Source organism: Colletotrichum acutatum (genome assembly GCF_030867785.1).
Source record: "Colletotrichum acutatum strain CBS 112980 chromosome Unknown BDZ83scaffold_55, whole genome shotgun sequence".
NCBI lineage: Eukaryota > Fungi > Ascomycota > Sordariomycetes > Glomerellales > Glomerellaceae > Colletotrichum > Colletotrichum acutatum.
The window spans coordinates 142936-155385 of NW_026849049.1; the positions used below are offsets into that span (position 1 = coordinate 142936).

General features: G+C 53.6%; 3 protein-coding genes across 3 annotated transcripts; 1 reads left to right on the plus strand and 2 right to left on the minus strand.

Annotated features, from left to right (window-relative positions):
* The first annotated feature begins 1197 nt into the window (after positions 1 to 1197).
* BDZ83DRAFT_623840 (uncharacterized protein) lies at positions 1198 to 3522 on the plus strand. Its single transcript, XM_060508411.1, has 3 exons — positions 1198 to 1436; positions 1508 to 1874; positions 1927 to 3522. Exons 1-3 carry the CDS (start codon positions 1340 to 1342, stop codon positions 3422 to 3424), a joined length of 1962 nt encoding a protein of 653 aa, XP_060364245.1. The 5' UTR covers positions 1198 to 1339; the 3' UTR covers positions 3425 to 3522.
* Positions 3523 to 4017: 495 nt separating this feature from the next.
* On the minus strand, positions 4018 to 5546 carry BDZ83DRAFT_623842 (exo-polygalacturonase). Its single transcript, XM_060508412.1, has 3 exons — positions 4442 to 5546; positions 4272 to 4363; positions 4018 to 4214 (listed from the first exon to the last, which is right to left on the minus strand). Exons 1-3 carry the CDS (start codon positions 5520 to 5522, stop codon positions 4119 to 4121), a joined length of 1269 nt encoding a protein of 422 aa, XP_060364246.1. The 5' UTR covers positions 5523 to 5546; the 3' UTR covers positions 4018 to 4118.
* A 1365-nt stretch (positions 5547 to 6911) lies between these two features.
* BDZ83DRAFT_579145 (chromatin assembly factor 1 subunit A-domain-containing protein) lies at positions 6912 to 9004 on the minus strand (the record flags this gene model as incomplete). The annotated part of the gene is made up of 3 exons (XM_060505207.1): positions 6912 to 7372; positions 7427 to 8767; positions 8848 to 9004. 3 exons carry the CDS (start codon positions 9002 to 9004, stop codon positions 6912 to 6914), a joined length of 1959 nt encoding a protein of 652 aa, XP_060364247.1.
* Between the last annotated feature and the right edge of the window lie 3446 nt (positions 9005 to 12450).

The following is a 12450-nucleotide window of genomic DNA, read 5'->3' on the forward strand; positions in this document are numbered from 1 at the left end:
ATCCTCCGAGTTCCCACCCGTTCGACTGCCTTGAGCGGCGCAGACTTCCCAAACGGCCCAAACGGCCGGTGGGCAGTATAGTCGCTCGGTGTGATCATTGTCGGGCCCCCGAAAACCAATTTGGGTTGCTCAAAGCTGAAAGGAGTGTTCGAGTCGTTGTCGAATGCGCACGGTTGCTGACGACATTACTCTGATCGGGTCTATCCCGAGAGTCTTGGTATCGATGAGCGATGAGGGGCCCTCAGTGCGTGATTTTGACTTCACAAGTGCATTCTAGAACGATAAGAAGCTCCAGAGCACTCGCTTCCAGGTTCCAAAAAAACCTCCCTGCGCTGCCGACTTCTCTTTGACGTGGGTGTCAAAATAGGCGGCTTGGCAAAGTGGCAAGGGAATAAGCTAGTGCCCCTGAGATGATGCAGGACCGGCGGGACATTGTGCCCCGAGGAGGGGCCAGTAGGCAGCCAATGCCATTGAAGAATCTTTGGATTTCACTCCGACATTGGACTCTTCGGCTGCTACGTTGCAGTTACGGGAGGAGCTCTGATAGTGTTGACGATTTTACAACTCTTGGAGTTGGAGTTGTGTGTACTAGTTTCATCCCATATCTAAACGAACCACAGACGTTGAAAAAGGGATGGCCTCCGCAAAATAAAGCCCAACTTCTACAGCGCGGCTCCGGGTACGGCTATTGAACCAACCCGCAGCAAACTGCCGCGAGTGCCGTGAATATGCCGCTGTGTGTCGACGGAAACGGCGGGTTGCTAGGAAGACGTTGGGGGTAACTTGGGGGCTAGACAGTAATTAATTTCGCCCAAACCCTGGCCTGCCAAGTCTTCGTATACAGGCATCCCTGCTAGGCCATTGCGAAGCCCCAAGGAAGCAGAAATCCCATTCTCCATCGGCTCGGCTGGGAGTGGGAAACCACCCCTCGAGGATGATCATCCTGCTTTTTGGTCCTTCCAGGTGCCGCTTCTTTGATAGCAGCTCCTGGCGATGGAGTCTTCATTTTGCCTATACGGACATAAGATGCGCATCGGGTAGCCAAGGCCATGTTCCTCGTGGCGATAACGTGGATCCCGGCAACCTGGGAGGCATCATGCGGCTGATAACCAATAGCTTGCAAATGCTGCATGTAGCCACGTGTGGGGGGGACTCGGGGGAGAGAACTGACAGGACATGGAATGGTCCGAGGCCGTTGATGATCGTGGACGTATATATCTCCAGATGAGGAGCACGTCCATCGTGAACTCTTCTTCTTGTCCCTCCCTTCATCCCACTTGCACCCAACTTGCAAGGATCCTTAATCCTCTTTGACAAGCAGATTTCCCTTCTTGTCAAGATGCCTTCTCTCGGAAGAGCTCTGCTGCTCGCCGCGGCCATGCCGCTGGCCAACTTCGTCGGAGCCCAGAGGCTCGTCGTCGATGGTGAGACCGTCGGTAAGCTGCCTCCTCCCCCAGAGTCACCCTCTACCGATCTCATCACCATCCATGCTGACCACGTTTTGCAGATGCCAACGAGGCCACTGTTGCCCCCGCCGCCGAGGAGTTCCCCGAGGCAGACATCCCCGAGGAGACCATTCAGTTGACTGATGCCGTGCTGGCCAACCTCACCCAGCTCGAGCTCAGCAACATTTCGCTCTTTACCTTCGCTGACGCCTCGAACATTGAGAAGCGCACTGAGCCCAACAACAAGTGCAAGCTCTTCCCCGGCGACTTCTTCTACCCTTCCGAGCCCGTGTGGAAGGTCTTCAACCTCTTGACTGGCAACTCCCTCATCAAGACCGTTCCCCTCGGAGCTGCTTGCTACGCCGGTGAGCACTACGATGCCGATAAGTGCCAGTACCTCCTCGACAACTGGACCAATTCCGACACTCAGTAAGTTGCCTTGCCTTGATTGATACCGGCACCTCAGACTAATATCCAAAAGCGATGAGGACCCTACTTCGGTCATGTCCCCTCTCTACCAGGGCTCTACCTGCCAGCCCCAGAACGCCGCCAACAACCGCACTTGCGAGATTGGTGGCTTCCCCCTCTACTCCGTCAAGGCCACCAACGTGGCCCAGATCCAGCTTGCCGTCAACTTTGCTCGCACACTTAACCTGCGTCTCGTTGTCCGCAACACTGGTCACGATTTCTTGGGCAAGAACACCGGTGCCGGTTCTCTGTCCATCTGGACCCACAACCTCAAGGGTCTCAAGTTCATCAAGAACTACAAGTCTGCCGGTGGCTATGAGGGCCCCGCCTTCAAGCTCGGTGCCGGTATCCAGGTCTCTGAGCTGTACGAGGCTGCTGACAAGGAGGGCTACACCGCCGTTGGCGGCGAGTGCCGCAGTGTCGGTGTCACCGGTGGCTACATCGCCGGTGGTGGCCACTCCCCCATGAGCCCCGTCGCCGGTCTTGGTTCCGACCAGGTCCTCAGCGTCGACATTGTCACTCCTGACGGTCGCCACATCACTGCTGATGACAAGACCAACAGCGAGCTCTTCTGGGCTGTCCGTGGTGGCGGTGGTGCCACCTGGGGTGTCGTTACCTCCATGACCGTCCGAGTCTACCCCAAGACCCAGTTCGCCGGTCTTACCTGGAGCCTCAACACCGCCGAGAAGAACATCTCTTCCACCGTCTTCTGGGCCGCCATGGAGGCTTACTGGCGCCGCTTCCCCGACTTCTCTGCCAAGAAGACCTACGGATACTCGACTCTCTTCCCCGCCGGCAACGGTGCCTACCTCTGGAGCATGCGCCCCTGGTTGGTCCCCGGCATGAACCTGGCCGACTTCAAGGCCATGGTCGAGCCTCTCTTCACCGAGTGGGCCGCCCTCGGCTTCAGCGTCGAGCCCGAGTACTTTGAGCACGACAACTTCTACGCCACCTGGAAGAACCACTTCCCCATGGAGAGCGTCGGTACCGACACCGTCCGTACCGCTAACCGTCTCATCCCCAAGGCCAACTGGGAGGACCCTGCCCTCCTCAACGAGACTATCGCTACCCTCAAGGGAATCATCACCGAGGGCTCCGCGCTGATCCAGTACAACATCAACGCCGCCGCTCCCTCCGACGTCACCGCCAGCTCTGCCAACCCGGCCTGGCGTGAGGCCCTCATGTTCGCCATCATCGGTGGCGGCTGGAGCGCTACCGCCACCCAGGAGGAGATCAAGACCGCCAACGTCCGCATCACCCAGGACTGGATGGGCCGTCTTCGCAACATCACCCCCGGCGGTGGTGGCTACGGCAACGAGGGCGACGTCATGGAGCCCGATTTCGGCCAGGCCTTCTTCGGTTCCAACTACGCCAAGCTGTACGCTCTCAAGAAGAAGATTGACCCTTGGGGTGTCTTCTACGCCCCCACTGCCGTCGGCAGTGAGGACTGGTACATTGCCCGCCAGGAGGATTGGCTCATCAAGCAGACCGATCGCCTGTGCAAGAAGTAAATACAGCTTAATCTTAGTTGATGATGATGGACGTAGCAAGCACGGAGGTAAGGGGCCGGCTTTAGTGTATATACCTAAGTAGACCATATATAATCACCTTCTCTTCATGTTCAAAGGTTCCATGTTGAAAAAGTGCAACTGCTCAAGGACAGTCCCATGGCTAATTGATGATCATGACTGAAGTTCATTATGCATACATGCACGAAGAGAAACGGATCCCGCTTAGACCTTCTACACCTTCATCATTTTGAAACTTTTAGAGGTCCTGGATTTGGAAAACAAATTGTAACACGCTCAGCTCTTTGGTGCTTACTTACGAGTTGTCGAAAAGCTAGACAAGGCTAGGCCATCGTCTATGTAGGTAGACGTGGACGACTACTTTACGCATGTATTTTCTTTGTTTCATCTTTGTTTTAATAGGAACTTTGGTTGATTTGGTTCACGCCCATTCTGTCCGCACTCACTTACACCGGCCTATGTGAAGTAGAAGATATATGTACTTGCCTTCGGGCGAGAAATGGACCATACATGGTTGACCTACAAGCTTCATGCAGTCTACATGAAGGTAGACGGGAAGTCAACGTTGGAACCGCGTCAAGTATTTGATGATGATGTATTTATTAAGAGTGATGATGTCTTGCTCCGATCAAGTACGCAAGACTTCTCGCCTTCGCACGTCGCTCAGAGTTTGCTTCTATTTGCCTCCGGTCAAGGTACCATTCGTGCATGGAATACCGAGGCCAGTGGCTCCTTCCAATCCGACACACTCCATCTCACCTGCACTGCCATCCTGTATGCCGTTAGCAAGACTAACCTTCTCATCATAGTTTCATCTGTGAGAACTTACAGCTGCGACGAGGGTGATGTCCTTGAAGGTGAAGTCCTGGCAATGCGCCGCGTCTTTGCACATAAGGTACAAGCCCTTCTTGGTTGAGGCGCCTGAGAGTCAGAGTAACGTGTTAGCATTTCCTCAGGCACGTGTTGTTGAGCAGAGAGTTTGAACTTGGTAGTACTCACCCAGACTTTGACTCCAGCATGGGCTTGAAGTACAGCTGCCGTCTTTGAGACCCGAGCCAGTGTGTGCTTTGATGTTCTCCCAGTGGAAGTTCTTGGCAAACGCCGCCAGCGAAGCGTCCTTTCCGTTAGCCCCCTTTTCTTGATCGACATAGTCCTCGATGAAGTGAATGGGGTAAGCAGTGTTGGTGATTGTAAAGTTGCGCCAGGTAACATCCGAAATCTGGCACGTCGTGCCCACGGAGCCCTTGAAGCGAGCTCCCAACAGCGAGTCGTGAATCTCTGCGTTCTCAAACAGGTACCCGCTACCCGAGCCAGACGCGCAGGAGACTGAGATTCCGTGCGTACCGTATCCAACCACGTTGCGCATAGTCACGTTGACGGCCGGCGGGGAAACGTTGATAATGTCGTCGCCGTTCCAGCTCGTCCACCCATCAATAACGACATTGGAACCACCAACGTCAATACCGTCCGTGTTGAAAGGGAACGCAGTCTTAGACCGCGCGTCTAGCACGGTGTCGGTCATATAGACATCCTGACCGCTTATCGAGAAGCACCACGCGACGGGGTTAAGAATCTTGAGCCCCCGCAGCCGCAGACTTGTCACGCCGAACGAGAACATGTGCGGACGCCCGTTGTTGCTGCTGACATTGGCACTGGACCACCACTTGTCTCCATGGCCGTTGATCCAGCCGCCGCCCTGGGTGTTAGAGGCGGTGAAGGTGACGCCCTTGCTGTTGGCGACGGTGATCCAGTGGCCTGGGTATATGGAGCGGTTGTTGACCACGGCGGAGACGGCGGCCGGATCGTCTGAGAGGGTGAGGTTGCCCTCGATCTGGAACTCTACGTTTGTGAGGCCGGAGAACTTTAGTGGGGTGAGGAGGCTGTACTCCGTGCCGGCGCTGAAGACGACGCGGGAGTTGCTGCCGCAGGATTTGACTGTGGAAAGAATGGTCGGTGCGTCATCGCCTTTGGACTTGGGGACGACGCAGGTCTTGAACTGGTCTTTGCCCAGTGTCTCGGGTAGCCAGTAGCCCGAGGCCAAGGAAGCAAGGAATGCAATGCTAAGGAGTGGATGTTGCATGGTGACAACTACTGTAAAAGAAAGGCGTGGTTAGAAAGCTGATGTCTACTACATCTCAGTACTCTACGTATGTTGGCTTATATATATCTTGGCATGCTTGGCAACTCAGGGTCTTCAGTCTTTCATCTTGTCAAGTTGTGATGAACTCTAATAAACTTTCATTGGCGCGACGTGGGCGTAAGTTTTCCCTGGGTTAGATTGAGTACCTGCGTCAAAGAGTAATGAGACGAACTCTCCCATCCCAAGCAGTTCTTCCCGCGGGCTGCGACAACTCCAATCCAGGCGACTGACTTAGTACTCAACATAGCCTACGAATAACGCATGTGGAGTGTCCGAAACCCAATGGCAGAAGTTCTCCGGATAATCGGCCTGAGAGTCGGAGAGCACGGTGATTAAAGAGCATTGTCCATAACCAAAGTAGGCAACGTAGGCGCAGCGAAGCCAGGTACCCCAGATGAGGACCACTCACTCAGAAAGCTTGTCTTGTCTTCATAAGCCCGAGTTACAGGGTTCGACGTTGGCGAGCAATGCGCGACTCGCAATTCTGAGCTTCTGAGTCGCACCAACGCAATCTATATGCCACACGGCGAATGAACCTTCGTCTGACTCTTTCGTCTAGCTTCCTTCGAGAAGCGTTTTCGTATTGTTCAATCCGACACTACCAATGTAATCTACTTCAATTCCGCAGCTTGCCGACTTCCCGGGCCCTACAGCTCGGTCACTTGCCTCTTTCTCACACGTGCCCAGTCAGGATTGTGGAAGCCTGGACACGAACCATAACACAAGCATCGAGTCTTCTCACATAGGAAGTAGGTGTTTCAGCAGTACTTTATCGGATGGCAACTGAGGCTTGGGCGGTAGCTCTCAATCAAGGCGGATAGACTACTTACCGGCACCAGTACTCGAAGGGAATCTCATGCGCAAGTAAGACACGATGGGACACAGGCATATTGAGACTTTTTGTCTTCCTACCATCTACCAAGCCTGTCAACGCCGCCGCCACCAGTGGCCCAGAGAGCAATTATGCATCCATGCGAAATACCGTCCGGAAGAAAGAAAATGGGATAATCCACTATACGCCGCCCTTATGCCATCATATCATAACTGCCCAGAGGGCGTAAAGGCATGTAGTCCATGCAATGGAGCCCACCACGAGTGGGGGTGGCTCGTAAAAGATGCTGGGGGTTTCGTCCATGCGGCCTGTGCCTTCTTCCCTCAGCCGACAACGATCTCAAGGACCCGAAAAGAAAAAGAAATGAAACCCAAACAACTCCCAAATAACATGAACAATGGCGAACAATAAACTGTGGGTGGGATAAACATGTCCGCCGAGGTATCCTCATCGAATCAGAATAGTACGCCTTCCTAATTTTCGCAACACGTCGATGCTCAAACGTCGAAGCCTGACTTGATAGCCCAGGAGCCGGCAAGCCCTTTACCGCCGACCTTCTCTGCAATCATGGCGATGGCTTCCTTCAGATCGTTGCGGGAAATCTTGGCGTGAGCAAGTGCGACGTACGAGAGATCCACCAGACCACCCTTGGCGATCTTGGGATTCGCTTCGATGACCTTTTTGAGCTCCTGGAGGTTGTTATTCTCCAAGATCTTCTTCGGCAGCGACTGTACGCTGTTCTTTGTGCTACCGCAGGTAATTGCCTTGAAGGCATCGGCCGGCGTCGAGTCTGTGGTAGGCTTGTCCTTTGCTGCCTGGGTCTTGACCGTCTTCTCCTTGATAGCTTGTGCCTTGGCAGTCTTGTCTTTAGGCGGACGACCGACAGGCTTGGGCTTCGGTTCGGGTTCCCAGTATTTCGTCGAGAAGGGGTCGATGCTGTGGTGGTGTTCGAGGCTCTCTTTCAAACATGTGTTAACGCGGCTAGATGAGCGGGAGACGGAATATAGCTTACCCAGAATGAATTCCATTCTGTGTTCGTACACGGTACGGTTAGGGCCCTTGCGTGTGCGATCCTCCCAGCAGAGGCCGGTGCTCTCGGGTTCGAGGCCGTTGGCACTCACGAACCGAGCAGGGCCATTGTCCTCCGAGTCGTCGAGGAACTCGTCCATGTCTTCGCCGTCGGCATCAAGATCCTCGTCGTCATCATCGTCAATGTCAACGTCCTCGCCTTCACTCTCCCATTCGGCTTCCGAGTCGTGGTCATAGTTTACGGGGAGTTGGTCGCGGCGGATGGGGTTCCGGGCGAGGCGTCGCATGCCATATTTGCCTGCTTGATAGGGTCGGAGGGTGACGGTGCCCCTGTAGGGGGGCCGCACATCCTGATAGAACTTGAGTGACTTTGTAGGGACCTTTCTCAGCATATCTGCAATATCCTTTACAATCGCCTTCTTGTCCTCCTCGCTGTTTGCTTCTTGTGTGAGCTTTCGCATCTTTTCAATGCTGAACCGCACTGGCGGGTGGATTGTGCCTCGCGGAGCAGGACGGCTGGGAAGCTGGAAAATCTCGATGGGATCGAAGCCGCCCGCTGGAGTTGACTTCCTCTTCCCATCAAAGTATTCTCCCAGTATCATCGTCTTGGCCTCGTGCGCCTCGTCGTCCATCTCGAAGGGGCTCTTGGCCAGGCGAACACTGCTTTGCACAAAAAACGGCTTGAACCGCTTCTCATATTCTGATAGCTCCTCCTTCTTGTCTGCGGGAGTTTTGGCGTCTGGAGTAAGTGAGGACTTGGAAGGGCTTCCCGTCTTGATGATGGGCACCAGAGCATCCTTCTTGGGCGTGGCGGGTGCCTTGAAAAAGGACATGAGCTTTGGCTGGGCACGCTCCTTCTTCTCCTTTTCCTGTTGCACTTTGCGTTCCTCCTCCTCCTTCTTGCGGCGCTTCTCATCTTGTTTGGCTTGTTTTTCGGCGTCGGCCTTTGCCTTTTCAGCCTGCCTGACTTGTCTTTCGGCGTCGGCTTTTGCCTTTTCGGCCTGTTTGGCTTCCTTCTTTTCTTCACGCTCCTTCTTCTTCTGTGCCTTTTCCTTTTCCTCCGCTTCCTTTTCGGCTGCAGTCCGGCGCTTCCGTTTGGTAGGTTGAGTTGTTGAGGCAGTAGGATTTGAGGCGAGTGTGTTTGATGATGAAGGGGGGTTGGCAATTGTGGTCTGCTTGAGAGAACTCGTGTTCTTGTTAGGTGTGAGGTCGGGTGAGGGCGAGCCGCGCTCTGGTGTGAGGGTGCCGGCATCGGTCAGTGAGCTCGGGCTACTGGGGGCTGGCGATATATCGCGGGTAGGCATCTGGCGGGCGGGAGACCCAGCTGCAAAGGTTAGATGGATGATCGGAGCAAAATTATGACCACAATGTGGACACAATGTGGACAGGTCAGGTAGCTCATACCTTTGCTGGGTTGGGCAACGGCCTCGATGGCCTGATGTTTGACGCCGTTGTGCAAGCCGCGATCCTCCAGGGTGACCTCGTCACCGGAGAAGTCATCGTGACTTCTTTTCAGGCCGTTAGCCTCCATGTCTGATTTTCGTTTAATGTTGGATGACATCTCGAATAGCGGCATCGGGTGTCGGGTGTCGCAGGGGTCGCGACAGTGCTCGTCGGTTGGTCGTGTTCGTGTAAAGTGTCAAATGAGGCCGAAGTTGTGTTCGTGACAGTTGGTATGGTGGGGGAGATTGAACTGGATCGGGTAGCCCGCAGCGAAGGTAGAAAATAGGTAGGTAGTGAGTGAATTCGCTGGAGGAATGACAGTAAGGTAAGGTACTTTGAACAATCAATGAGGTGTCGTTCGGCTTCAAGAAGGGGCCGTGATGGCAGGCTCAGGTCAATCGCGGCAGGTCAGGTCGTCGGTCTCGCAAAGTGGAAAAGACCGTTAGTGGAGGTTGACAGGTAAGGTTGGGGACGTTCCGCCGGGACGCGACTGACGCGTAAATTTGGCGTTGAGGAGGCCGGGGGGTCGTGTCTTTGGGCCGGTACGGAGTACTTCGTAGGCACCATTACCATAATGGCAGGGCTCCTTCTTGGTGCAGAAAGGGGAGATTGGGGCCTTGCCGATAGTGGGTGACTGGATATTGGGCGACGCGTTAAGGGGAAACCTTGTTAAATGGGAGACGGGTGTGAATTGTAGGTATGGATTGCTAAGATCAATTCAACAATCAACATAGTAGAAGAGAACGCTCACGGTAATTTCTACTCTACCTTTACTTGAATAAAGAGGTCGATCTATGAAAAGACTCCAAGAACAATTCCATAACGCATTCTTCTAGCTCAAAGACTTCATTCTTGCTTCGATTAGTTGTTCAAGGACTCGAGTTTCCACGTTGCCGCGAGTTGCGCACTAACAAAACCTCTTAAGCGCAACCTCCCCACCTGCACGCGTTTCGGTCAGGCTGGTGATTATGTCAGCCCGGCGATGATGAAGTCTATATCGTGGCTGACATCCTGCCCAACTAGCCTCATGTGGCTGGAGCTCAACGGGGCTGCGCTGGTCAATGCGGGGACTACCTTATTCTCGGTGACATCTCGGTCTGCAGCTTCAGCCTGCCACCTCGTTCTCACCACACCGAGGCAGACGTCGACAAGGGCCACCAAACATTCAATGGAGACCAAAGACGAAAACCATCCAACCACACCTCACCGGCAAGGAAGACCCGCCTTTCGGGGTCAATCGGTCTTGGCCCAAGTCAGAACGTTACATCATGATGCCATTCCTCTTTTCCCACCCTTTGCCTTCCTTTCCCACCTGTCATCATGTTTACTCCATTCACCCCGATGGCCCACCCCGCGACCCTGTGCCTGTCCGTGCCTATCACTATTAATCGGGACAGACGGAGTCGACGGACAAGAGCGACAATCATCACCAAGGAAAGGTGAAAAGGTGGAAATAGATGAAAAAACCAGGGGTCTTGTTCTTTTTTTTGGGTGGGCAAAAACACGAAGTGATCGACAACGCCGCCCGCCCTGCGCCTAAAGTCGTCCCTCTGTCAACTAGGACCCTGATGATGATGATTGTTTGTTGGCCGCCTGCGAGGAAAGATCCCTGCCTGTCGGCAAGTGGCGGTGGTTCTCTTTTTTTTTTGTCGCAGAGATACCCGCTGAAAGAATGCAGGTAAACACTGAGAGAAAGGCAGACTGCACGAGGTGCAGAAGCGAGGATTTCATGCCAGGGACGGGCGGCCTGCAGAAGGAGGCGTATCCCATACGCCGTCACTCCGTATGGTGCTCAACTTCCTCAAGTAGTTGACTTTGCGGCGCCGCGTCTCCCGAGTGCTGGGCGTTGATACCCATCCAGCCATCCCTGCCATGCAACTTACCTCTTGAAGATTAATCTTGGGTGGTGTTGCTGGGCGCTTGAAAGCGACGTCGGCGATCGACTGCCTTGAGAAGTTCTCGTATCCCACAATCTGTCGCTTTGGCCACTCTTTGGTGCTGTTTACAGAAAAGGTCCAGGAAGTGTATGTCATCGACGTGACACAGATCCAAAGACCCTGAGAAACAAAGTTTTGGGGGACGGGGTCTCCGTTGGAACCCAAAGAATGAAGGGGGGGCACCATCCATACGGGAACTTGGGACAAGTCAACCGTCAGACTCCTCGAAACACGAGGTCGCACGTGTGTCAAGGACGAACTGACAGTGTCGCAGTAGTTCCTGCCCATGGCAATAGCGCAAATGTCATAGCATGGTAGCAATCGCAATCCCATGCTACCTAACCTACGAACCTACGGTAGTAGAAGATAGCGTACGGAGTAGCGAGACTGAAATCTGAGAGGCGGCCTCAAGTCCGAAGGGGAGGGGGGAAGCTAAGAAAGAGGTTAGATCTACAGAAGTGTACTATCTTTGGAACACATGACATGTTTGGCCGGTAAAGTAAATAGTGTAGCGTATCTGTAGCTATGTACGGATAGACCAGGTAAAAAGGTAGCACTGCAAGCGGCTCACCACAAGCCCTCGAGTCAAACATCCTCCTCCCACCCCGGATCTTGCAGGATGGGGTTTGGCGTCTCCCACTTCAACCACGCGGGAATGGGTTGGTCCAAGAGAGAGTTTTCTACAGATTGCCATGCTTGGAAAGTTAGCTCTGAACCATCCCCATCGAAAAACCCCCAAGAAAATGTGGCAAATGAAAACGGCGCGCGGCTGAAGAAGCATTATGGTAATCTTATATTACTGGGTCGGCTGAAAGATTTCCCTTACTCCTTGACGAGCCAAGACAGGATATCCTCTACAGCTACGTAACTTTGGAGACAATGTCTCTGACTATCCCCCAGAAGGTCGGTTGGCTGGGCTGAATCAACCTTTCGGCAACCAATTCTCCCGAAATTCACGTTCCTGGGCAGCGGAGGTCACACACACAGCTTCACAACGTCACATAGGTTCGAGGTAGGCAAGATTTGGGTGTTCAATCGCGATGCCCAGGAATGGCTTTTCATATTCGAGCATTTCGAGCTTCTCTGTTTGTCTCAGCCTCTCTTTCTCTCTCTCTCTCGCTCGCCTTCCCCGTTGCCCATGATTCCAAACAGCTTCCCCTAGGGCCTTCGATCTCAACCGTGGTATCATCCTCCGCCCCCTTTGCCCTAACCAATTCGTCTCAGCTTTTGTCTTCCCCTTTGTTCTGCCTGCTATCGTCCCCTCTCCCAACTCGCTCTTGATGTCTTGTCCACAGATTAGGAAACAGATCATATCATGATCTGTTTATGTGAGGAGCGTCGCGACCTAGGAAAAATAACAGAGTCCGAGCCAAGGAAATAGTAGGAACAAAAGGTAGAGAGGCCCGTAGGAAGCGATCGTAGAGCGGGAACAATGTTGGAAATCTTTGACAAGGAAACTCGAATTTCGATCCCTCTCCGCGGCACATCCGATAAACCGGAATTGTGTCATCTCGGGATGGTCTCTGTATGGTATCATCCCACCCATGATAAAAAACAATCCCCAAGTAAAACGCCGAGTGATGCAAGTTTGTGACAATAAAAGAAATCACCAAACACCCCCATCCCC